The 26671-nt window shown below is 45.8% G+C and overlaps 1 protein-coding gene across 3 annotated transcripts in view; it reads left to right on the forward strand.

Moving 5' to 3' along the window:
- ETV6 (ETS variant transcription factor 6) overlaps positions 1–26671 on the forward strand; it is a 214115-nt gene that overhangs the window by 79942 nt on the left and 107502 nt on the right. For 2 of the 3 annotated variants that reach the window (XM_037164793.2, XM_037164797.2), the window contains exon 2: positions 7814–7943. In XM_037164793.2, the coding sequence (XP_037020688.1) occupies positions 7814–7943 (130 nt within the window). The remainder of the gene's footprint in view (positions 1–7813; positions 7944–26671) is intronic. The other variant, XM_037164794.2, reaches the window with a different exon arrangement.

The raw sequence follows: 26671 nt of genomic DNA on the forward strand, positions 1-26671 counted from the left end.
TGGTTGAGCCCAGGATATAAGCTGCTATTAATTTAAGTACCTGTTTCTTCTGCTATTAAAATTAGGAAGAAGGGATTTAGTGACCCTCTTTCAAAAGGCTGATCAAAAGCTTGAGGGCATTTGTGGATAAATTCAACGGCAAGACTTTCTTTTCCCCAGAAGTAGTGCTGGCTGGTTCTGTATAAATAAAACCATACCACCTTTCTACTGAAATGACCCACTCCCAGCAGGCCGTGCACTTTCCCGGGGTTTCCAGGAGTGGTGCTGTGTGGTGCTGAGCTCACGCAGGCTCCACTTTGAGTGACAGCCATCACCTACATCATGGCAGGGATGAGGGGTGTAGTCTGCAACGCGGAGGGGTCTAGAGCAACCTCGTGCGACCCGGGTCTAGACCCTCTGCTGCAGCCTTGTCTGCATCAGCACTAGGATCCAGCCACGTGAGCCGAAGGCCCGCCCTTTGAGCGAAAAATGTCCCTGGAAACCACAGCCTGGAATTACAGCTTGGCAGTGTGCTCACTTCCATGTCAGAAATATTTAAGAAGTTCAGAAAGGAAAAAAAAAACCCATAGTGTCTCAAGGTTGGAAAGGGTCTTGATTAAAATGTTTTAAAATTAGACAATAGAGAAATGTACTTGAGTGGTTTTGTTTTGTTTTTTGGTTTGTTTTTTTTTGTTTTGTTTTGCTTTGGGGGCTTGTCCTTAAAGGGGTTGTTCCTGGTTCTAGACACATTGTTCTAATTATGTTTGGTGCAGCCCTCAGAGGCTGTGAGGGGGATCGGGGGACTACACTGATAGAGAAGGCAGTTGTTCGTGTTTTATTTGGATCTGCTCTGCCCATACTGTAATTAATAACCTTCAGCTTGCCAGGAGATCTAGGACTGTAGAGAAGCAGCATCTTGGAGTTGTAAGGCACCTTCAAGTTCCACCTCAGTGCCTTCCCACTGCAGGAACCCCTTGTCGAGTCCCCTCCTAGTCTCAGCTTAAATTGCCTTTCAGGGGAACAATATTTCTAGGTCATACACGTTTCTAGTGCACAGGTATATGTTGCTGGCCCCGCCCTCTGAGATGCTCCAGGTCAGCCTCAACTATTCCTTACACTGGTCCTCCTCCTGTTTGAAGACACCTCCAAGTTTCTTTTAAATCTTCTCCCCTCACAAGCCATTGGAGAAGCCGGCTGGCCTGCGGCCACTGTGATTCCTGGAGGCAGCCTCGGCTGCCCCGTGGTACAGCAGTCTGCACTCTGCAGGCTCCCATCACGTCTTGACGGCACCTTTCCTCCGCTCTTGCCCCCTCACTGCTCCTGTCATCTCGCCTGTACATGCTGCTCTTGGAATAAATGGAAAGGAGTTACGTATCTTGTTGTTGTGAAAGAAAATGTTAGAGACAAAAGTAACACATTTTTACTGAAAAATTACCCAAGAGGAGATCTCTATACAAGGTGAAGTCATCACATACACAGAAATCTGGAAGTGCCCTGTTGGCCCTTCTGGTCATGTCCATGGGCAGTACGCATCCCCGATGGGTTCTGATGGCGGCACCTACTCAGAGGTCGTGCCCAGTGAACTTCTCTGGTGCATCACGTTTGGTCCCCTTCTTTCAACTAAACACATTGACTCCCTGCATCTGTGCTCCCCACAGAGTGAGCAACAGGCTTAAGAAAGCAGCTTGACTTAGGCAGCTCTGTGCGATGACCCTCAAAAGCCCTACTGGAATTCCCAGAGCACAGAGCAGTGAAGTAAACCCAAACTGGGACAGTTCTCACAAGCTTGAATTTATCTCTTGGGATTCCCCGTAAGTTGTGAAGCCACTGTGGGCTGCCTGGTGCTACCTAAGTGTCATTTCTTATTTTTCCTCTTTATACCTACTATCCCATCTCCCCAGCTGGTGACTCAAACAGATGGTTCAACCCCCGCCATCCCTAGATCAGGGTCATTGTGTGGAATGGAGGTGAGAACGCCTTCCTTTCAGGGTTATTGTGAGTCTCAAATGAAGGCTTCATGGGAAGCACACTCCAAGGGCTCTCTTAACGCTGGCTCCACTTCCTGCAGTGGCCGTTTCCCAGCTAAGATTGGGACACACGTTCGGAGCATTATGCACGAGCCCCCATATGTATCGATGGGTAAAATGACACAGGGAATCGTAGGAATTATGGTGACAGAATTTGTAATTCCTACTCCTATGCCTGGGCTCCTAGTAGACACCCGATGAAATGCTGAACTATTTCATCACAACCACAGGAGGGAAACAACCTTAATGACCTTTTTATAGCAATGCTTGATTGCAGGGTCTGTTGCTAATGCATCTTTTTATTCCCCTTCTTGTGCCTAGATAACGTTGCTCCAGGTAAAAGGAAGACTTAGGATGTTTTGACTTACTTGTATCTGGCAAACATGATACCCTGTCTTCTGGTTTCAGAAAATAATAAGCCAGGAAGCTGAGGAAAAGGACTGTTTGATATACAAATTTAAATGTGCAAGAATCTGCATATTTTAGGTCCTGAACCTATCTTCTTCTTCAGTGTCCAAAGCAAGAGCACTCATTACATTGGCGAAGCTGGGCGCCTAGGAAGACCCCCACGTCAGAACGAGTGTGGTTGGTTGGGCCCCCACTCCCCAGGGCCGAATGGGCATCTGGGTAACCAAGGGAGGAAGCTCTAGAGACCAAGAGTATAGTCCCTACCTGTGTGACTTTTTTTCCCCCTGAAATCACGTCAAGCATGTTAAAAGCCAGAGACTCACCAAGTTGTAAACATCTAATGCCAGAGCACTCAGAGGGCTGTTTCTCTCAGGAGAGGGGCTAGACACCAGAAGGAAGCCGCCTCAGGCCGCTGGTGTAGATAGATGTCTTCGGGAACCTCTATGGGACGGGAAGACAGCAACTTCTCTGTTGTGATTAGATGGAGCTGGCTTTCTGCTTCAGAAATCATCTTTGAATACCTCAGACCCTAAGCTCTATCCCAGATCCAAGGCGTACTGTTTCTGGGGGGATGCCAGAAATGCCATGGTCTGTGGCTGTGTATGCAGTGTATATTATGAAAAGACCAGTGATTGCATCTTTTCTCAAGTTCCTTAAGTTCATCTCGCTAAATTTTGAGGTAAATAAAATATTCAGTGTAGTTTTTCAAGTGAACGAAATCGACATTCAGGAGTTTAGGTTCCTGTGTGTGTCTGTTTGTGTCCATGGTGCCCAAAACCTAGAAAACTCTGCAGCTCAAATTTTAGTCTTGCACATTTTTTGGTGATGTATCGCTTTTGCTTGTTAATGAAAACTTAATTAAAGAAAGCCAGAGCCACCACCTTAAATCATTGCAGCAGCCAGAAGAGAGTACTTAAAATAAATGTGTGTTCAGACTTCAGCTTAGCAAATCTCAATAAATAGCTTCCCAGAGGAGAGATTTCTTCTGTTTAGTGTACAGAAAACAACTACAGTACAAGTATCAGCTCTCCTAAGGACCTTCTGCAAAGAGTCCTTCCCTCAAAATACTGGGTATTACCCATATGACCGCTGTGTCTCTGGTTTTTGCTGTGTTCCATGTTGTCTGGGTTGCCAAATTTCAGCTCAGTGAAGGGACACCAAAGAGCTGCAGGATGCAAAGGGTACCTGTGGCATTTCCACTAGAGTTCCCCAGGAAACAGTCGCAGTCACTGCTCTGTTTCCATGACACTCTTCTCCTCAGGACTTTACACAGGCTTCAGGGACCGTCCCTGGGGGAATCCTGCTATTTGTCACGGAGGTGGGGCTATTTCTGGAAAGAGGTCCTAAACCAAGGACAGACAGCCTCAGCTCTGCAGTGGATGAATCTTTGAAATTACCTGCACACCATCTTTTACAAGCACAGGCAAAATTCCTTTTTGTTTTTCTCATTTCCAGAAATGCTTGGTCTTTATTTCCAGAAAGTTAACATTCGATTAGCCAGAGGCTCTAAGTTTCTTAACCTTTCCACCTCTTCCGTGAGTTAATGGTGTAAAAACAGATGCATAAATACACTATCAGGGTCCCCACGATTTGGTTTATTTTGAATAGGAAGCTGTGTATTGAATATTTTTGAATAGGAAAGACTTTTTTTGATAATAGGAATATTTTTGACTCTATATAATATGCAGCCGTTCCTGATGGGGGCGGGGAATAAATGCCATGTTTCTGCTCAGCACATAACACATAAGCCTGTTTCATGTGGTAAACACGGAGTCCAAACCACCCGGTTTAAAATGGGGGGGGAGCATTGGACAGGTGCCCTCCATCAGCCCTTCCTGGTGGGGGAGGGATGAAGAGGGACTAGAACTTATTCTGGTTTCAGAAGTTGTGCTTACAGCAACCTGGCTCCGTATTCCGTTAATTTTGTGTGTGTGAAGATTTCTATATGGATTAGTAAAATTTACACTTCATACCTTGCCTAAAACTATGTTTAGCCTCATTTCTCTTCTCCGAGCTCCGTGCTGCTCTGCCTGCGCCCCCCACTCTTGTCACGGGCATCACTCGGCCGAGGGGCTGGCAGTGCTTCCGTCTGGATGTGCGGGTTGGTGTCATAGGTTGTGTCCGCAAATTGGAGAGCAGCCTGGTTTTATGTGTGTTTTTTTTTTTCTTTTCAGCACCTAAACAATAATGTAAGCACATCACAGCAGTTTCAGCCACTTCATTGACCTCCACTGGCAGTTTGTCCCCCTACGACACTTGGATGCACCAGTATCACTGCCTGCAGCATTTTAATTTAATTAGACCAGTGGTTATAATCCTCTTGGGAAAGTTGTTATCTCCTCTGTAATGTTAAAGTGAAACCCCTTTGGTTTTCATTCCACTGACAGTTTGCTGTAGAGGCAAATGAGCTGTAAGCCAGTATGTCCCCTTGTTGGGGTCAGACCAGAGAAGTGCTGTTGAGAATAAGGAGGTTTCTTTTATTGGGGAAGTTGGACATTAGTCTCCTTAAGCCTCTCTGTCTAGATGTCCCCAGTCTGAGATAGCACAGTTTGCTCATTTTTCTAATTGATCATAGCGTGCTGAATGTTAAGTGCATGGTTACAGTAGTAGATTAACAAATCAGGAACACGTGAGTCCCCCTAGAGATTAGCAAAAAGGAGGACAAAGGATTCCCAGATGTAAGTTTTGTTCTTTTTGGAAAGGAGCCCAAGCACTGGGCTATGTCCTCTCTGGGGTCCCCTGAGCACTCTGCTGGCCACTGAGCCCAGGGTCACAGTAGGTTTGTAATGGCTATCAGCGAACCCCTAGAGGTTTTGGAAGTGTATTTTGCTTTCCCCGTCTTCGTCAAGGCATCTTCTCTTTTGTTACTGACGAGTGTCCTCATTGAACCTTTTAAAAAGAGCTTCCCATCCCAAGTTTAGGGTGTTGAAATATTGTTGAGTTCAAACCATCATTAGGAATGAGACAAATTCAGGGTCCACAGTCACTCAGTCGCTGGCCTTCTTTTTGTAGGTCTCATCGTAAAATAACACAGTTCTTACCGTCTAGAATTGTTTGGACGTGTGGGGGGAGTGGGGCACAACATCCCCAGGCAAGCGCTGGAGTGTGGCACTCTGTGCAGTAGCAAGGACGGGACCATGCTGAAGGCTGAGCACTGGGGCTGCCTGCAGAGGAGGTGCTGATGGGAAGGTACAACACAGTGGCGGTTTAGCAGGTCAGAACAGACACGTTTTAAAGGTGGTGCCTAACGTGCCTCTTTGGTAAATGGGCCGGAGGTGGCTTTTTCAAAAAATAAAGTGAAATCCTCTCTGAGGACTGGGTTTCTCCCATCTTGCCCTTGGTAGGATTGGCAAAAGATGAGGGAGCCGGGCTGGGGTGGCCTGTCACTCATAGGGACTGGTTACTGGATCTTGGGTGTTACTCCTTGCTTTAGAGAGTCATCGTATTACAAAACGCTGTCTTCTTTTTTTTCTCGTGCTCATGCCAAGCCATTTGAAAACTCTTTGGCTGCACCGTGTTTTCTACATCAACAGTTTCACTTCTGCAAAAAAACCCTAACAAAACAGAAAGCTATTTCTGGGAATGAAGTTAACGGTAGATAAGATATCTAGATATATATTGGGACGGGTTGGGGGGAGGCGAGGTTTATTCGAGGGTTGAAGCATGTGGAGAAGTTCTTACACTAGAAAAACAGACTGTTGAAAATGCTTTAAAAGTCTATTTCACCTCAAAAAACCCCTAAACAGATTTTGTGTGTTTCTCATATGTGTGTTTATATCTTTGCCTCTTTTCACCTCCCAAACCCCAAACCAAACCCCAGAAATATAACTCATCCTTACGTTAGAGTTGTTCAAACTATGTGTGATCTTTGATACAGTTCAAGAAAAGTGAACTTGAAGGTTTCGCCTCTGGGTGACCTTTCATAGAACATCTTGATTTGTACAGAAATGAAATTTAGGATGTATGTGACTGGCCTCAGTTAACGAATTCACCAAGCAACTTTAGGGTTGTCTGTTTAAACAGATATATTTCAAATGCCCTGTTTGCTGATAGAGGCTACCTCAGGGAAGGTATAGGGATTCCATTCGGAAATTACAAAAAACACGTATATGTTCATTTAAAATCGAAACTTCCCACCACAGCCACCAAACTTCCCAGGGTATGAGCAGGAGAACAGCTTTACTTTGGTTATAGTGCAGGGGACTCCCCTGCTTCCCTCTGCACACTTGACGAAATATGAAAAGTTCGAGAAGTGTCTTTCCAAAACATAAACGCCCGCTTCGCTTTATTTTAATCTGTGATTTTTCTGTTGCTCCCGATTTCTGTTTTCTTAATGGCATCTTACTGATCTTTTCCCCCAAACTATTTTTAGGCCCAGCGTGTCCCACTTTACCCAGTGAGACCACAGAAACTAGCGGAAGTTATCAAACCAGCGGGTGTGCAGATCTGAGAGGCAGATTGCACCGCTCTCCTGGTCCGGCACCACAGTTAGTGCCTTGCCATTATTTGCCATGTTTGAACGTCAAACAAAGAATAGTCCTTCTCATCCCATCCAGTTGTTTTAACTGATCTAACACACACTGCCTGTTTTCATTTCCACAGTGGGTCTGCCGGAGCCCTCCCCACCCCAGCCCCACCCTTCTTGTCAGTCGAGTAAGAATTTTCATTTAAGTAGCACTTTTCTGAAATGGAGATGATTCGCTGAGTCTCTGAAATAGTTTAGAAGGTGAGGAAATACTGATTCTGGGTTAGAGGATGGAGGAGGTATCCATTAATGTTACAGATAGATAAGTCCTTGGTATGAAGGAAAAAAATGAAATATTAGATATCTTGGGTGGTTTTCGTATAGTGAGATTGGTAGATAGAAAAATCTTGCTCGTTGATTAAGTAACTAAATCTGGGGCTTATAACCCTTCACTCTGAGCTCACCTCGTTGGCTCTGAGTAGAGGACCATTGGATTAGAAGCTGGGGATATTGCCAGAGGAGAGGACATGTGGTTTTAATGTGTTGGTGATGTTAATTATGTGACTTGGTAGTCGTTTTTGAGTGTAGCCTTTGAAGCCATTCTCTTGGACATACTTTCTCATTTCCTTCATCTTGTCCGCCCCCCCCCCCCCTTTACTTTAGTAAAACCACTAGTACAAAAAATGGACACCTATTGATGCCGGTCCAAAGGAAAAGCCCAATTTTAAACCCTTCCAGAGTTGTGTTGTGAATCCCGAAGCTGGAGATGTGGAACGCAGCCGAATGGTGTCTCCAGAGGGGTGGGCAGGATTGCTGGAGCTCAGACACCCTGCACCCCTGTCCTTTTGCCCCCTCCCCTCCCCCGAGTTCACACCTCAGTTCCAAGCATTCATTGTCTTTTCCCCTCCTCTCTTCCTGCCCTTGTTTTTAACAGCAGGAGCGAATTTCATATACACCTCCCGAGAGCCCAGTGCCGAGTTACGCTTCCTCGACTCCACTTCATGTTCCAGTGCCTCGAGCGCTCAGGATGGAGGAAGACTCGATCCGCCTGCCCGCGCACCTGCGTGAGTGTATGCGCGCCGGGGGCAGGGCCAGACAGACCCACCGAGGGACCACAGGGTCACAGTGATTGACCGCATGGGGCCGGAGGGGCAGGGCTTCAGGCTGGAGAGGGGCAAGCTCTGAGAGTGTTTTGACCTAACTTCAGCTTCTCCCCAGAACGGCTTTGAAAATTTTGAGGTTCCTGCTCCTTGTTTTTCTGAGTATTTGCTTCAGCTCTCTGATATGTTGCCCCCAAATCTGGGAATGGGCGATATATATGGCAGAGTCGATTAAACCTAAGAGGCCAGGTAAATTTAGAGGACAGTTTGTCTCCCTAAACTCACACTGACTCCCCTTGAATATTTTCTTAGGCCTTAAATTCTGCTCAACTTCTGAGTCAGACTCCTCCCTCGCTTTGCCTGTTAAGCTGTGTGCTCTTGCTGTCCTTACAGGGCCTTCTCCCTCCTGCCTTTTACGTGCCAGCTGCTTTTCTTCCTGAGATTTTGTGCCTGGATATGGCCTTTCTCTCCCCCGCCTTTCTTATGCTCCCCTGTCTTCCTTCTCTTGTGTCTGTGGAATTTCCACTCCCTGGTCCCCTCCGCCCCTCTTCACTACCACCTCCCCCGTCTGAATCTTCAGCTGCAACTTGGCAGGGCATCGGGGCCAACACACTTGTACTTCTGGGGCCAGGCTCCAAAGCAGTCGACACCTGTCATTTCCTTTTTTGTCTTTCCTGTGTCGCCACCCAGCCCAGATGATACAGTGTGATGGGGGCAGCTGGGGAGAGTGCATCACCTGATTCCCACCCCGATCACGGTGTCCAAGAAAATGCCAGGTTCTCTGGCTTGAGTATTATCCTGAGAACACAAGTCCAGGTTGTGGAGGACACTAGGGGTCACCTTGGCCCTCCCTAGTTGATTCCTAATAACTTAAATAGCAGCGCGATTGTGCTTGCCATCCCTTTCTGGCAAGGTGATGCTCCCCAGGTTATCCTCTTAGTCCACCCCTCCGCAGGAGCCAGAAGGCTGCTTGCTGAAAGCGGAGAACAATGGGAGAGAGAGGACACAGGCTTCTCTTTTCTCCTTCTGTGATAATTCAGGGAATCAGATGACTGATGCTGGGAGGTGCTGGGGGAGCATTGCAGGTGACCCCTTCTCCCCCATAGTTAGGAGGATTGCTGAGCTTTTGGCAAACAGTTGGGGACCATGAGAGTTCTTCCCTTCTTCCAGCTTACTGAGTCCAGCACTAGTTACAGAGTTGCTACGTATCAGAGTCAGCACATTCCAGCTTCACTTAGGTCAGGAGGGAGGTAAAGGGGCATCGCTCCACTCTACCATCTTCTCCACAAGGAACTTTTAAAGATGAGATTGGGACTGTGAAGGTGCCAAGGTCATGGCTGCAGGCACTGTTTGTCCTCAGTAAATTGGAGTGTTTTGGTACCCCTGCAGCAGACAGGATTGCAAAAGAAAGCACAGCCAGGTAATAGCATCTTTTCCTCCAGAAGCTGTCTGATTACTGGTATATTCACTTCGGGATGGAACGCATTCATGCCATACAGGCACATTAGCTCCTGCTTTCTAGTCTCATTCATTTCTTCATTCCACAAACAGTTACTGATTACCTGTACCAGGGGCTCTTCTGGGTGCTGGGGACACGGAAATGAACAAAGCACCGAACTCCTTGCTGGATACAAAGAGAAAATAATTACAAACACTTGTCCCAAATAGGTTGCTGTTCCTTTCATAGGTTTTTATTCCTGTGTTTTGACACATCCCCCCAAGGAAACCCTAATTCCTGGTTTGCTTCTAGATGCCTTATGTCAGCTCTCTGACCATAGAACTGCCTCTCCGTAAAAGTTATTGCGGTAAAGCCGCTAACCTACACACCAAACTGGCAGCCAGGAGATCTTACCACTGTTGAACCAACAGTTGGACTGTGAGTCAGTCATTCTGTTACCAGGTTTTCCTGCCATACAGCACTTACTGGACGTGAGGACATTAAACGTTAAACAGCCCTCTCCCAGGTGGTAGGGTTCTCACCCGCGGAATCATTCTCCCTACCCGGAACCTTTTCTTCCACACCAAAACTCCAGCGTTTCCAGGACTGGACAGTTTTCTCACTGCGCAGCCATGCTGCTTACCACTGTTTTGCCGGGACCTACTGTGTGCCTAGCACCTTACCCTGTACCAGGCACCGTGTGAAGTCCTGTATGTAAATTATCTTGTTTCATTCTCACAGCAGTATTCGTAAGGTTGATGTTCTTTTTATATCCATGAAACACATAAGGAATTTAGGGCTTTAAGCACTTCAGCAACTTGCCAAGGTCACATAGTTAATAAGAGAAAAAGTCAGCATTCAAACTCAATTCTGTCTGACTACAAAGCTGAGGTTCTTACCTATTACGCCACGATGTGTGTTCAATAAATATTTTTTGAGTGGAGGGATGAATTCAGAGTTGACACTTAACCATTATTCACCAATGTGGCCATAGCATTGGTTTATGGTTGGAATATTTTCTTAAGAGTCAGGTGTTCTTAGAATCTGTTCTAACTATCTGTTCTCAGTGATTCGGTATTCTCATAGTCAGTCAGTTACTGATTGGTTTGCTCCTTAGGTGGTTGGATGGATGGATGGATAGATGGATGGATCCCCCACAGAGATAATTATGAGATACAGGACTATATCCTAGTGCTGCCAACCTTAGAACATATTGTTCGATTATGGATGCAGGTCAAGGTGACGATTTTGCGTGCATGCCTAATCTCCTACAGTGTGACTTTAGGGACCTCCTTGGTAATCTGCATGAGCCCCGTGTTGACACCATTAGTTCTGACATCTGGAACGAATCCTTTGAAAGTGAAGGTTCCCAGGCTCCTGTTCGTCGGCAGCTGGGGCTTTCCACAGGAGGCCGAAGTGCCCTCTGCCCTCTCCCGTTTCAGCACCCAGCTGCCCACCGACCTGTTTGAAAAACATCTCATGAGCCCCTAGGATGGCTGAGGCTATGCCGTGTACTTAAAGATGCACCCCAGCTGAGTTTCCAGACCTAAAAGAAACCGAATATTCTAACAAGGGAGTTGGGTTATTGCTGTTTTACTCTGGGATTCCAGACAATTCCCAGTGGAATGCTCATGGAAAGTACGGGGAAGAATCTGAAAGCTAACGCAGCAGCAGGACATTTATGGTATTGCTGGGTTGAAAGCTTTTTTGGTGCTTGTTTTAAAGTGATAGTCACTAGACTGGGGTGCCTCAGAGTGGCTTCTTTTCACTCTTTATCCTCATTGCTTTCCAGCTAAACCCTCTTTCTTGACTTTCTTTTTCTCCTCTCATTGTTACATTAAAATACATCCTTCCCTTGTTGGAGGGAGGGCAAGGATCATAGCAGTTAAGATTACTGAGGGTTTCTCACCATTTCGTTCTGCAAACACAAGGTTGTGCCCAAACTGAAGACACAGTGTGACAGATTAGCAAGCTACTGTGAAGTAGAAAGTAAAGCCTTTTCTTTTTATTTGCCTGTGATAAAAACAAAGTGATAAATGGAGCAGAGTGTTAAGTGGTGATTATAGAGGACTTGAAAGAGACAGCCAGAACCAGTCTGGGCCTAGGAAAGGACTCAGGGAGCAGGGCCAGCTCTCTGCCATCCTGGTCTGCCTTCCTCACTCTGAAAGAGCAGGCTGGAGCCCTTCAACGACCCTGCAGCAGGGTCCTGGGACTCCCCTGTGTCGTCAGGAGAGCAAACACAAGTGCGTTTACTGAGAAGCTAGGAAGAGCTTCTGTTTTCCTCCTCCATAAACGGTGCTGAATTCTCTTTTTAAGCTTGAGGATAGATGAGCTGAAGTATAACAATTGTAGCAAGTAGATAAAAACAAAAAGTTCCATTCTTTAAAGAGGACGTAAGCCTTTTACTGTACCTTGAAAACACTTAGAAGGACCAAAGACTGCCCTCCGCTCTGTTCCCAGAAGCCCTTGACAAAATCAGTCTCGATTCTCCAAACAGTGAAGGGCTATGACTTGGAGCAAAAGCTGCCTCTTTCTAATTCTCACTAGGGCTCCCATGACAGGAGGGAGAGACTTTTTCTGATGCTGAGGGCACAGCAAAAGGTATCTCCTGAGGTGGCACCAGCCCTGTGGAACAGTTGACCTGACACAGTGATTCGGGGCTGCCCATATGATAACAGTAAATCTGTTTCAGATCGATGGGGCAGAATTTAAATAAGTAAATGCGTGTTCTTTGTTTTAAATTCCTTTCCCATCATCATTTCACATTTTTGCTGTAACTGCATCTAATCACATAATCGCCGTTTGCCCATAGACTTTGCAGTCTGCAACACCTGTTTGCTCTTCTCAAATCCCTGTGAAATGGTACTTAAAAATCGTAACCTAGGACTCATTCATCATATTTAATAAGGTTACAGTTTACGATGTTGCAGGTTAATAAATAGGCATGATAGCCACTTGGTGTTTTCCAGAGCCAGAGCACCAGAAATAGTCCCTTGGCTCAGCTGCCCTTCCTTGTGAATCTTTCAGAATTCTTACATTACTCCTCCTCCTTGTGTGTGTTTAATAATTTATTTTAATGCCTTCGCCTGGAAACGTTACCTCGCCACCGCTCCCCCACTTGGCGATTTTGCGTTCTCAGCAGAGTAGCCGAGTTTAAGATGTTCATGTGACGAGCAAAGCTGTATCAGAACCAGGGCGGTAAAAAGAGCGGCTGTGGCCCTCATTTCTCATTAGCTGGAGCAACCGACAATTTTATACACTTTCAAATTATTTTTGTTCCCAAAGAAGACACAAAAATGGGAGTTCTATATAATCATAGTTAATATTTTAGATTGTTAAAAGTAACGAAACATGTTCATCTCTACTATTTAATCATGCACCTTGAAGTAGGTGTTACTAACTCTGTTTTATTGATGAGATGACTGGTTCCAGTAGGTCCACTGAGTCGTCCAGATTCACCCTGCACGTGAGGAATCGGATGAGATTTCTATTTCCGAAATCACCATTTGGCTTTCTTAGGAGAAAACATAAGGGCAGAGTCTCGTGGACTTGAAAGTACTGCTGACTGGGAGTCGAGGTAGCCGTGGGTGCAGGAATGGGAGCAGGTAGCTAGGGCCCCGGTGATACCCTTGATCATTAATTTGTGTAGAACCTCTGGCTTTCATCAGGAATGCATGTTTTCACTATGGGTAATTCATGTCTGCTTTTGCTCACCCATTTCTGCTGCGCCTCCCTCTTCACTTTCTTGTGAGCTTAGGTGAAAGTTTAGTTAATCCCTGCAACCAAAGCACAGAGCTGGTTGTGAAGGCCTCAGAGGGCCAGTACTGGGAGTGGGGTTCACCCAAATCCCCCCATTCTCTGACATTTCATCAGGGATGGCCTTTGGAGAGCAGGTCCTATTTGCCTTTCATTCTTGCCAGGTGGAAAAGCGTGGCAATATGAAGGACTCAGGTTCAGACAGACCCAAGTGGGCTGGATTCCAGGGCCGCCTCTCTGTACTAGAGGTGATTTAACCTTGCTGAGACTCAGATTTCTCATCCGCTACTGATGAGGGTTTCTTACAAGTGTCAGGGCTGGTGAATGCAGAAACCCAGCACGGTGCCTGGAGACAGTGGGTGGCTACTCGCTAGAGCTCACCTTCTGTTTCCCAGGATGGTGAAACAGCCCCTTTAGGAGGTAGCTTTCTGCCATTTTCAAGGGCCAAGAGATTCATGTATATCCTTGCTTGTTTCCCTATAGAAAGGGCCTCAAGCTCCGTCTGCGTAGCGCTGAGATGGATTTCCCTAAGTCATCGGGAAAAGCAGCTTCCTTTTCTGACCAGTCCCTGTGACTTCCAGGAGTCAGTTCTGCTCCGGGCCCTCCATCCCAGGGCCTTTTCCACCTTCACCATACCTGTATCTCTGTCTGGAACTGTCGGCCTCAGGGGCCTTGCCTGATTCGTAAGCCTCCTTCCTCAGCCTTCCCCAGCCTCTTCAAAGACCTAGCAAACCCTCTCCTGTCCTTTGCCATTATCAGTGTTCCAAAAATGGCCTCTCCGCACACAGCTGCCTGTGACGTGCCGTGACATCACCAGCAGAGTTGAGGCAAGGACACGGGGAAGAAAATTTAATGCTCAGAATCTTGACAAAGCAATAATGGCTTCTCACAAAGACAGCCAGCCACCAGCATTTTATATTTTGTTCCCCTGCAGCCTTTCTTTGAGTGCCTTCACTTTTTACATTCAAATCTTGAAAGGCTTTTCCACTGTTCCAGCAGCCCGTGTGGGGGTGCTGGGGCCCAGGTTCCCTGTGTGAAACAGCCTGAAGAGAAAAAACAGCCCACCACAGACCAGCCAGGAGACTTTGGAAGGGAAATTTCCTTTTTGGGTTTGCTGTCTGAAAGAATTTCCGATGCAGGCAGACGTTAATTCCTAGCTCCATGCTTCCTGATAAGGAAGCAGCTTCAATAAATGCAGCTATTTTTAGATGCCGTTTTTTTTTGAAAAAAATATATAACCAGGGGCCTATTGACCTTTTCTTTCACTTCGCATTTCGTGCCGTGCGCTCTGTGCACATTTAAGGCAGTTCCTCGGGCATGAGCTCTGACAAGGGGCTCTGATCTCTGGGGAGGGGCAGGGGGGCTTAAAGGAGAGGCTTGGAAACTGTGGTCAGTGATCGTTTCTACCTGGTGCAGTGGGTTTACTGTTGTTAGTCCAGAGATGCCCAGCTCTATTCCAGACCCAATATCGAGAGGTTACAACAGACTCAGCAAGAGAGCCATTTAAAAAAAAGCCTGTGAGAACCCATTCATTCTATGAATAGAGACTTGAACAACAGGAAGTATGAAATGACATTTTCATTTCTTCTCTCTCCTCTCAACCATCTCCCCTTGGATTTTCCCAACCATTGGTACCTCTGTGATCTTTCTCCTGGAGGGTCAGGGTTCTGCAGAAGGAGAGGTGCCTGCCTGTGAGTTCCCGGCCGGCCTCATGTATGTCTACATAATCCATGTGACAGGCTCAGTATGATGTTGGCTCGGCCTCTGCTTTCCCAGGTCACTCCCACCTCCTCTTCATTACCTCAAAGCATTGATTGGGCTGAGTCTATCCCAATATGATAAAATTTCCATTCTCAAATAACAGACATTTTCTCTCATTATGCCTCATATCTGAGTTAAACCTCATCAGTAGCTCAGACTCTTGGAGTTTCCAACAGGAATGACATTGACCACTTTGTCTTTACGCTTTTCCAGAGGTCAGCGTTGCTGATTTCACTGTTGCCACAGGGGGTTTTGGCTCAGTTGCCTGGACCATCCGTGTGTGTTTTGGGGGTTTTCTGTGGTCTCTTGTGAAGCAAGATAGAGCACGATTTGAGGGATTCAAGCTGTCCCTGTCTCTGGCCACAGGCTGACTGTGAATTCCCAAGAATAATTAGTCACCCTCCCCTGATACTTAGTGCTTCCATCGTGAGTAGGTGGACTAAACCCCATTCTTTTGAAATTAGACTCTATTTCTGTTTCCTCTCAATCATGGCTAGAAATAGCCTCAAATGGGACTCTAAGATTTCAGTGAGAGAAATGCAGATTGCGGATATGATACTGGACAAAGAGCTGTGGATGTGTGGTGGGTACAGACTGGGTGCCTGGAAGGGGGAGTCCGGCCACGCAGGGCCACGGAGGGAACCCGTTCAGCTGGGGCTGAATCCTCTGCTCCCGGGTTGGGGCATTAACCAGCTCGGCTCGCTGGGGAGGGCGAAGCTTTGTGAGCAGGGATGTCACAACCCTTTTTTTTAGAAAAGGAAAAGGTGCCTAGATGGGTGTTGAAGGGTGTGGAATAACAGTGCTGTAAGTATATCAGATAGTTTATGTGGCTTTATTTTAGAAGTAACAATGTTAGGAATTAATTAGTTATTTATTTTGCAGGAGTGGCTTATCTTTGCAAATGAGTTGCTTTTTTTTTTTTTGGTCATCATCCCCCACCTGCCAGTTTATGGGAGCTGGGCTCCCTCAGAAGCCATTCCGGGGCCAACTGTGTATGAGACGCCACTCTAGAGAATCTCTGTTATAATAATATGTGGAATGAGTAATCATTGTCACTACTATTTATTGAGTACCTTGTAGTGCCAGGAGATTGTTCTGAGTAATCACAGATTATTCTGATTGATCACTTACGCTGTAAGGTGGATATTATAGCTGTTTTATATCCGAGGATTGGAGTGATAAATCTCTTGCCAGAGACACACAGAAAGTGGAGGAGCCACTGCTGGAATCCAGGTCTATATCCCAAACCCAGGTTTGGTTTGGTTTGGTTTGGTTTGGTTTTTTCTCTTTCACTTCACCATGTTGCTCCTTGAAAGTGTTAGGAACTGATGGGAGTTATTTCCTTTGAGCTGTTGGTGAAAACAGGCAGCAGGAGAAGAGCTGCCATAGCAGCTTGATTTTTTTTTTAACTTAAGCAAAATTTACAGAAACTAAGGACAAGAAAGGCCAAAGAGATAAACTAAGTTACCTTTTGAACTTAGAGGAAGATAAATTTTTAAATTCAGTCCTCTATGTCGACTTTTACCTGCAATGTATTTTCAGGTACTTGTGTCAATTCTGAAATGGGAGAAACAAAATTAAATGAAGGGAAAGGAAGTTCCTGTTTCCCGATTTTCCATCTTTTGAAAAGAGATGACCTGCCCGCCAGATTATTATTAATACAGTAAGAAAAATGATGTGCTGGAATAGAGATTATATTCCTGGGTTCACAAGTTAGAGCATGTCAGTTTCTAAGACTCTTTGTTAATCTTATGTGCTTCAGAAAGGTTGTCGGATATTATTGTGCCTTCCTTCACCCACTAGGCGCACATACTGGGGAACGTCACACACCCCCCCACCCTTCCCCCGCCCGGGGCAGCAGGGCAGGGAGTGCACTTGTCTGGGCGTCAATCCTCCGAGTGCTGGCCCAGCTTGTTTACTAGCGGGGTCACCCCGAATAATTCATTCTTTCTCCTTGGCCTATAGTATGCTCCTCTCTAAAGCCAGGTAGCCTGAATATATGATTCTTCCCAGCTCATCCACTTTATTGTTCTCTAATTCCAGAAGAGAAATCCAAAGGATCTTAGCAGTGGAGCATTGTCTATAAAGGCTAAGAATCATGATCGTTCACTTGATTTCACGCACTTGACATTAGGCTTCAGTGCAGATGGTGGTATTTCAGTGACGCAGGAAACTGACCTTGACGTTAGCCGTGATTATGTTGCGAGGATGCCCCCTGCCAGGAAATACGGAAAGTCAACACTTGATGGTGTTGGACGCTTCCCTTTGCTGCCTGTAATTGTGATTGGGCACAGAGCCAGCTCCTGGGCCTTAGGTGTCTTCCAAAGTCAGTCGTGGCCATTCTCAGCTTACGCTGGTTCCCAGGACCTTACAGCTGAATCCCAGGCCTACTCCCCTGTTCTCAAAGCACCCCTTTCAGTCTGACACTTGTGTTTGAGTTGGCCCTTTGCTTGCAGGGGTGTCCAACCTTTTGGCATCCCTGGGCCACAGTGGAAGAAGAGTAGTTGTCTTGGGCCACACATTAAATACACAAACGCTAATGAAAACTGATGAGCAAAAGAAAAGGTTTTAAGTAAGTGTACAGTTTTGTGTTGGGCTGTACTCATAGCCATCCTGGGCCTCGAGTCAGACACCCTCGGTTGTGCATTACACACAGGTGTGGCTTCTGGTAGCTACATTCTTCACCCCAAGTCTACGATTTGTGGGAACCCCCTCTGCACCTTGAGGCACGTTGGCCTTTGTCTGCAACCTGTAAAAATGACAATCTGCATTTTGCTCTCTTTCTCTCTAGATGGTGTCCATGGGGCTTGGGGCTTTGCAGGGCCAGCTGGTCTGCATGGACATACCACACTATCCTCCTTCAGTCGGCACCATAGCACATGCACAATTAATGCTGCACTAATGAATTATGGTGGGTGGGGGGAACACACAGCTGGCAAGGAATAAAGGCTTTGATGCTGAGCTTTAAAGTATATTTCCATCCTCCCATCCAGCAGAGAGACTCTGTGACACCTATGCTATCCCCTGGGCATGAAAACTCACACCCAAGAAACTACTGCTAAATAGAGGCCCCGAACTAGTTGCTTGAGTCACATACGCCTTGCCACAGGCTGGGGAAAGAGGGTGTAGGGTTAGGGAGAAAGGACGCGCCCAAAGCAGCAGTAATTCGCGAACAGAGCTGAGGAGGGCTTTTATTTTGCCTTCTGACGTCGCTCTTGGGTCACCAACGTCAGAACCTCATTTCTAAAGAAACGAATATGAGCGGATGAGTTGGTGCCAACCCTCTTGAGGAAAGAAAATTGCTCCTCCTTCCCCCTTTTGCACCTTAACATCAGGAAGTAGCCCTGATAACTTGAAGTTCACACACCTGTTATTCTGATGGGTTGGAAGCTTTGACTTCTTGGGCATATTTCCCTACTAGATGTGAACAAAGTGGGAGAGAAAACTCTTTCCTTTCGGATTCCTTCCACACAGTCGTTCTCTTAGAACCGAGCTCCCTCCCACACTTACTCTTTTCACTTCTCATGCGAGGCGGTGCAGAAGCCACCTCACAAAATCCCCGTCCTGCACAGATAGTCCTTGTTCCCTTATTGGTAACTCCGTCAAACATTTTGTGTGGGTCTCTCGCTGACCTTAAAATTTGGCCGTGATTCAAATATTCACCCAGATATTTGGGGCTTTATTTAAAGGTCTTTTAGGAACACGAAAGAAGAAATTCCCTTACAGAGAGATTTCTCACTTGAAAGTCAGGGGTTAGAAACTTTAATTCTCTGATCATTCTGGGAGGAACTTCAGAGACCTACAAAAATCTAAACAGATGTAAAATTTGTTTGGCCCTTTTAAAAGGAATTTTTTTCCTTTTGATTCTTAGGCAAAGAAAAAGTTTACTTTAGATGAATCCATATGGGGGGGGGGGTTGGGGATTGTCCCACAGCCAATTATGCCCGACAGCCACTTCGTGGAGCTTCTGTGATGGTTCCTACCACCCCAAGTGATCCAGGGAAAGAACTTGAACAAAGACGACTGGGCATCGTAGCATTGACATTGTACATCCAGCAGTGTAGCAAGCTCAGGGCCGGCACTTTGTTTGCTGAAGGAGTACTGAGATTCAGGAAATGGCTGGTTTCTAAGCTTTCATTGTCCAGATAGCACTACCATGGGTCCAGGATAGAAAGCATGTAGTTGTCTGTGAACAGGGCCAATGATAAGCTTCAGCAGGGTATGCAGTCCCTCAGTTGCATGATTTAAGACTGCCCTGAACTTGAATATCTCCCACAGTGAACTTGTGGTACCTGAAATTTCACTGTTGAAAATTCACTAAAATACATTCCTTTTGGACTAGACGTTATTTCTACCTAGCTCTACTTTTAAGAGTAAAAAATTAGTCTAGCCGCTAGTACCTTGGATAAAGATTATTAATACCTTAAGTCCCTGATATCTTACTGAAAATTATTTCACCAAATCTCTTGAATCTTTTGAAGTGGAAGAACCATGGCCAGCAGAGAAGATCAAGGGAGGGGAGTAGGGTTGGAACTAAACTTCATAATTTTGCTTGGGGCTGGTCTTCTCTGTAGAAGAGACAGACATGAGATTAGATGAAAAATCCTGGCTCCTTGATTTGGACAAAACACGTGAACCTGGACCTCTGAGACCAAGATAAGTAACCTCCCACTTACCATGCCCGCTGTTGGCCTGAAGACATTCCTAGCTCCAGCATCGCCCTGAGAAAGTCGGACCCGCTCGAGCACACCATCAGCCTGAGAATGTGCGAGTCGTCTGTGTTTCCCTGAGAGAGTATTGCATTTGGGGGTATAGATCTAGATTCTTAAATCAAGCCTTTCAGCCGTTCTCTGGGGTGACTAAACTTGTGATCATAGTGCCAAGACCATGCAGGTGTGTAAGGGGCCTTTTAGTCCAAATCTCAAGCTGAAGTGATCAGGAGGATCTCGCCTCATGCAGAACTTGAAGGAGCTAGCCGGAGGAGGCGTGTGGCTATACGTATGAGGACTGTGTGTGTGTGTGTATGTGTGTGTGTGTGTGTGTGTGTGTGTGTAACTGGGGGGAAAGATTCCTCGTGGCTCTCCATGTGGAGTAATAACTTCCCTTTATCGAGTGCTTGTGGTAGGCACTTTTCACATGCATTATATCATTTAGTCCCCATGATAGTCCTATGAACTGAGTTTTATTATCCTTCCTTTGCTGATGAAAAGTCAGGTTTAAAGAGGGTAAGGAGCTGGGCCAAAGCCACAGAGCTGGTAGGGGGCAGAACAGGTCCATTAGATTCTCCACCTTTCCTCCCAGTATAAGCCAAAGACCTATTCCCTCCTAGACCATTCTCTTCAAGAACTAGAAAAATAGTGTTGGGTCCCCCTCTGAGATCCAGCTGTGGTTAGAACCTCATAAATTTTAGAAAAATAGAATAACTTATTAAAATATAATTATAAACCCACTCCACAGAAAACATTTACCACAATCCGAAACCTCAGAGTTAATATATTCAGATTTCAGTGAGGATTCTCATTGGTTCTTTAAAACATTTACCGCAATCCGAAACCTCAAAGTTAATATATTCAGATTTCAGTATAGGATTCTCATTGGTCCTTTAAACGTCGCCCTGTTTCCTGGTCAATAGTATCTCTTATGGAGTCCAGGCTCGTGAATAGTGTAACAAGATCCGATCCTATCACTCTGCTGTTCTAGTGCAATCTAGTTGCAGGGGGATCCAGGGCCATCTTAGTTCCTCATCTGTCTGTGTCTCTCTTTGTCCTTCTCCCGCTGTACAGTTTGAAGTTCAATGCCATTCCCCCTTTTTGTGTTTTCGGTCTCTATGTTGTTTTCTTTTCACAACTTGCTTTTTTCTTAAATGAAGTGATTAGAAATGGAAAATTAAAAACTTAGCTGCGCGTTTGGCAGTTTCCTTGCCAATGCCTCTTTGCTAAGAAGCTTCATAAAATACTATATATTATTATTCACTTCAGCACAGCTGCTTTGGGCTCTCACCGCTTAGTCATTCACAATATGTCTGAGAGATTAATTTTATAAGGCTGTGGTTGGAGATGTTTTCCCCTTCCACACTTTACTTAAAATCCTCACTGGGGAAGTTTGTTTTGAAAAAACGCACCACTCTTGAGATAAAGTAATTTGGTAATATATGTGCTTTAGGAACCTATAATTGGCTATTTCATTTTTCTGCACCCTCTTCATTTGAAATAACTGCGGTCTTTCTTCCAGAAATCTTAAGTGTCTGGTGGGGGTGGAGGGGGGACAAGAACCGGTGCCTGGTGTTGAAGTGCCACATGATGGCTGTGGGGTGCCTCTGTGTGTGTGTGTGTGTGTGTGTGTGTGTGCGCGCACATGAGGCAGGCAAGTGTACACGTGTGCCTATTTCTTTTTTTACTGATTTTAGGGACGGGGAGAGAGAGACAGAGAGAGAAATCAATTTGTTGTTCCACTTATGCATTCACTGGCTGCTTCTTGTATGTGCCCTGACTGGAGATTGAACACACAACCTTGGTGTATTGGGTTGACACTCGAACCAACTCAGCTGCCCAGCCAGGGCCCAGATGTGCCTGTTTCTTGATGAAAATTGCAGGTACTGATTCCCTGTTGGAGAATTAGAGCTCTTCCTGTTACACAGGATGCAAAGGGGGTGAGGGCACAGGAGAATGAAGAAGTGGGAGGAGGAAGAGCTGGGCCAGGGTCAGGGTCAGTGGGGCCCTCACCCCCTGGGTCAGAGCCCAACTGTTTATCCCGACATCCCAGCAGCCGCAGAAAACCAGGGCTGTTTTCAGGACTCAGCTGCCAAAGTTTCTTGAAACAGCTCTGCTCAAAGGCATATGCTGGGCTCACTTCTGAGGGAAATTTCCTTTTTGGGGAAGTTGAAGCAAAGGAATTTCCTGTGTGGGCAGACAGAGCTTCCTGACTTGAAGGCTTCTTGGAAGGGAAACAGTTTCATAATGAAATGACAAATTAAAGACATACCAGCCGGGTTCACTTCAAAACAGCTATTGAGAGCGCAGGCAAAGCCCTATTATACTCCCTCACAGAACAAAAATAAATCCCATCCTGACAGGTTTCTGTATGCTGGATTATATCCGTCCCCCCCGCACCTTCCCTCACAGCCTTCATCCCCCTTCCTCCCGCCCCCACCATTAGCTGCCACCATCTCTATCTTTAACAGCCCTTGGGGAGCAGCCAGCAAGGAGGTTTGGAGCGTCTCTCTTGCTGCCTTTCTTTGTGGCTTCACCCATCCCTGACCTACACCAAGGCCTTAACAGGTTTTGTAAAGAGCCCCATGCTGCCAAGACTCACAGAAATGACCTCCTTCCTTCCCCCTTCGACACAAAGCAATGATTGAAGATGTCTTCAGCAATGGGGGAAGAAAAAAAAAGAAGCAGCAGCCATTTCCTCAGGCTGGCCTTTAAAATCTTGTAGGCAGGAAATATAAGTGCTGTTCTGGTGTTGGGAGCTGAGTCTGAAGGCTTTGCTTTGTTAAAGGGAATAAGGGTCTGTGTTGGGCAGAGGGTGTTCTTACACCTGAACACCGAACGTAGAGCACTTTCTCCCGCCCAGTCAGCAGTCAGCCTGCCTTGTTAAGAATTGACATGAAGATTATTTTTGCAGTAGAAGAGGCTGGGAGAAAGAATGATAGCAGTATCATTTGGGGCCAGTTATTAATTAGGTTTAGCCTAATGAAGTAGAAACAGCACAGGTTTGGGGATCAGCTGTTTACTTTCAGGTGCCAGCTCACGCAGTACACGGCTAGCAGTGTAACCTTGGACAAGGCTTTCAACCTCTCAACCTTTAGTCTCTAAAGTGGACATAGCAGTACCTTCTTCACATGATTGTGGGGTTATAGTTAGATTGTGATTTCAAAAACACTTTGTAAACTCCTAAAGCCTTCACTAAATAGCGCTTGTTCATGAACTGTTATTGGGATCTTTTGGGATTGAAATATAATATTAAGTTAAAACATCAAAATTAGAGAGTTTGTGGATTGATTAGGCAAATACTTATTAGAGGTTTTCTGTGTGTATAGTATGCTTACGTTCTGTGGGGGAAAATAAACAAAATGAGATGTTTGGAGCGGCATGTGGTATAGTAGAAAGAATCTTGGACTAGGAATCGGGAGGCGAGGGTTCAGTCCCAGCTGTCACTCAGTAGCTCTGGGTGGCCTGGGGTGACCTTTTTAACCCTTATGAGCCTCATCTGCTCATCTGTAGAACAGGGGACCTCCAACTGTAGGACTTGAGTAAGTTCCACCTCTGACATTGTATAATCAGTTAAGAGGTCCCTGCCTTTTACGGTTGTTTATAGGATTTATTATAAATGGCCTGGCTAGTAAAGAAACTTACGTCAAAAAGCTAGATATTTCCTGGTATACACAGGAAAAATTGGTGCCTGCCAGATGTGTCGGCTCTAGCAATTTGGTTTGGGGTGTTTCTGAGTGAATGCTGACTTGAAAAAGAGTAGGATCATGGGTTGAGTCTGGCAGTTTCCCTGAGACAACTTGTCCTGGGGCTTTGGTCCACCTTCACCTGCCTGCTCCAGGGGACACTCAGGATATTTCCAGCTGGTTGCTCATCTAAGCCGTTCCCATCACAGAGTCCCTTCCCCAAACAGCCGTCCAGGGCAGAGGCCGCAATGCCGCCCGGCCCTGCCAGGTTGGCTTTCTTACACGCTGCTGTGGAATTTTAACTGCCACATCGGTTCTCCCCTGTCACTCCGTTTGTATGAGCACAGGACTATTAGCAATTTTGCCTCACAGCAGCCACGTCAGTGTTCGTTTTTGATTCGAGAAAACCGAGGTACTGGGAAAATTGGAGACCATGTGTAAAACTGCAGGTGTAAGATGGTAACATCCCAAGCACTGAGGAAAGCAGCTGGCATTTACTGGGTATATTCTATGTGTTACAAGTCTGGGAGTTAGTGACACTACCTTCGCTTTACAGGTACAGAAACTGGGGCTCTGAAATGTCCAGTGCCCTTGCTTGAGGCCGCAGGACGGGTTGGCGGTAGAGCCAGAATTTGTGCCCAGGTCTGTCTGCACTGGAATTTGTGTTCTTTGTCTCTTCAGTGCATCCCGTCTAATTGTCGATTGTAAGTAGATGGACCCCAGCACTTAGAAGGGAAGCAACTCTGTACCAGGTCCCTGAAAAGAAACAAAACTAACCTCATAGTCAACACATTCTTGTAATGGCAGAAAAGCCCGAAACTCGCCACTGTGGCTGATAAACTGAGCACACCTAACCCTGTACCTTGTCTCTAAAACTAGATATAGAGCTTGTTCTGGTTCATTCCAGGGCCGCCTTGGCCTAGCAATTCGCTGGGCAGCTCTGGCCACATTTTGCAGATTAGGACCCAAGTCTGCTGGCCGTGTGTCAGGAAGGTAAGGAGCGTGACTGGTGTTGGACAGCATTCTTTTCCACCTGAAGTTCCTTGGAAATATCGTTTATGACTGCCTGGGCTTATTCTGAAGAAAATTCAAATCCTGTTCTACTCAAGAAGCATTGATGAAAGAGCCACTATGCCCAGGGCCAGGAAGACAGGGATGAGTCAGGTAGGAGCTCGGTCTGAGAAAGCAAAAACTCGGGTAGTACTGTATTAACAAACCAGCATCTACTGAGCAGCCGCTGTGCCTAGCAGAACGGTAATTATGGGAGGTAAATACATAAAACTTACAAGGACGTGCTTTATATCTTCACAGAGGGTACATTTTTTCTTGATTCTGCGTTTGATTGTATTAGCTTTCCTCTGTACAAGTAAGCTTTCCGTTTTTGACCCATTAAGTCCAAAGTTTTTCTTTTTTGCCCCTTATTTGACTATAGTGTAAGTAGCTCTGGAATTAATTTCTCCTTTTCATTCCTTTCGTTAACTTTATATTTATTTTTTAAAGAATATAGACTTTCAAAACTATTTTTTAATAAAAGTCAAGGTTTTTTAAAAAATTCACTTATATTTAAAACACAGATAAGATCCAGGAAAATTTCTGAAAGAAAAAAAACACCCTTTTGATGGTACCTAATTATAGAAGGATCAGCAGTATGAACTGACTCTTTGGCAGCAAAACACTGCGTAGGTGCCGTTTTGAGTTCATAGTAAGGGGAGAAGTGGTGTCATTCCTCCTGTAGAGAAGTGTAATCTCTCATTTTAATTTTTCACTGCCCTCTAGCAGCCAGGAGGGCTTTAAAAAAATCATTTTCTTTGTTACTTAGTAGTCACTATTTGGGTTTATGGTATAAAAAAAGGAAGGTACCATTGAAGTGCTGTGGCCAAGGCTAAACTTCAATATGCCGTTTGGTTCCCCTGGTGAGGAAGTGAGAGGATGTGGAAGAGCCGGAAAGATTACTGTGGACTTCGGTCGGAAGAGAGAAGACGGGATGTGTGTGGAGGAGAGTTTGGCATCCGAGCTGGTGCACACGCACCTGCATCTCAGGCCTGTGGTTCCTTGGGTGGTTCCTGCCCGCCACTCTCTGGGAGAACACGTTAGGAGGAGGGTATTAACAGAGATGTTGCAGGAGCTGAAGAGGCGCCAAGTGGAGCAAAATGACTGACAGGTAGAAGATATGCAATACCCTCTCTGTTCAGTTTTTAAAAAAGAGGGTTGCTAATTATTACATTTGAGTTATATCTTCTTTGCAAGTATCCCCTGCTCTTCAGACACAGGTGAAAAAAAAAGTCCACTGGGCCTTGAAATCTCTGAAGTAGATCTCTAGGCCTCGGATGTTGGGAGCTGACGGTGTCTTCCCCGTGCCCGACAGTTTCCCTGAACCACTGAGACCCCGTGCAGCTGAGGTAGTAGCCCAGGTTCAACTGTGGGTGTGCAGAGAAGGGAAGCCCCGCCCCCTTTGCTCGCCTCATACTTGTCGGATGCTGGAGTTGGCCTCTGCCCATCTTAAAAAAGAACAGCAAACAGAATTTCATGTCTATGTGGTCCAGGCCCATCACAGAGTCTGAGGTTTCTGAACCTAAGCATGGCGGTTCCAGCCTCCCACAACTCCTGGGGACTCCTGAAGGGGAGGGTCAGTCCTGTCTAGTGTTAACCTGGGGATACACCACAGCCCCTCCTCCCTCTCTCTTCCTGTCTTCTAACAGCCTTAAAATTTGGGGTAAATGAAAATAGACCTTCCTCTAGAAAAGTATCAAGTTCTCGTGCACAAATGTAGCTTTGTTGACTGTAGAGAAAGAAAGCCTTTGACTATGGGAATGAGGAATAAGGACTGGCTATGTTACACCCTCCTGGAGGATCCACGGACTTGCAGAAGCACCGGAGTGATTCCGACATGCTTTGACGGATGACCAACATCATGTCTATTTGTTTCCCGCATTAGACACTGGTTCTGACAGCATGGCTACTGATCAGCCACACACAGGAACTCCAGTTTCTGGAAAGGTAGTGGACTTTATAGGGATTCACACCAGGTGATGCTTTAACCCTGCACAACTCGCAATAATGAGCACAGCACTGTGTAAATAGTACGTTACAGGCAATCAATAGTGTTAGGTAGTAACTCCAATGGTGTCTCCATTCTGATTTTACTTTTGGTTCTTTGTCAATTAGTATAATAACCAAGTTCATAACTCTAACTGAGGGACACTTACTCTGTGTGCACTTTGTTGCTTTAAAATCTTGAGACATGCTTTCCTTACCCCACCCTCCTTGTCTTCGGAGGATTTATATTTATGATGGCATTTAAAAGTTAATCTTCAAACACTTTAGAGCTAAATCCTAGCAGAG

The sequence above is a fragment of the Artibeus jamaicensis genome, unplaced genomic scaffold (assembly GCF_021234435.1).
Source record: "Artibeus jamaicensis isolate MK-2021 breed Jamaican fruit bat unplaced genomic scaffold, CSHL_Jam_final contig_233, whole genome shotgun sequence".
Lineage (NCBI taxonomy): Eukaryota > Metazoa > Chordata > Mammalia > Chiroptera > Phyllostomidae > Artibeus > Artibeus jamaicensis.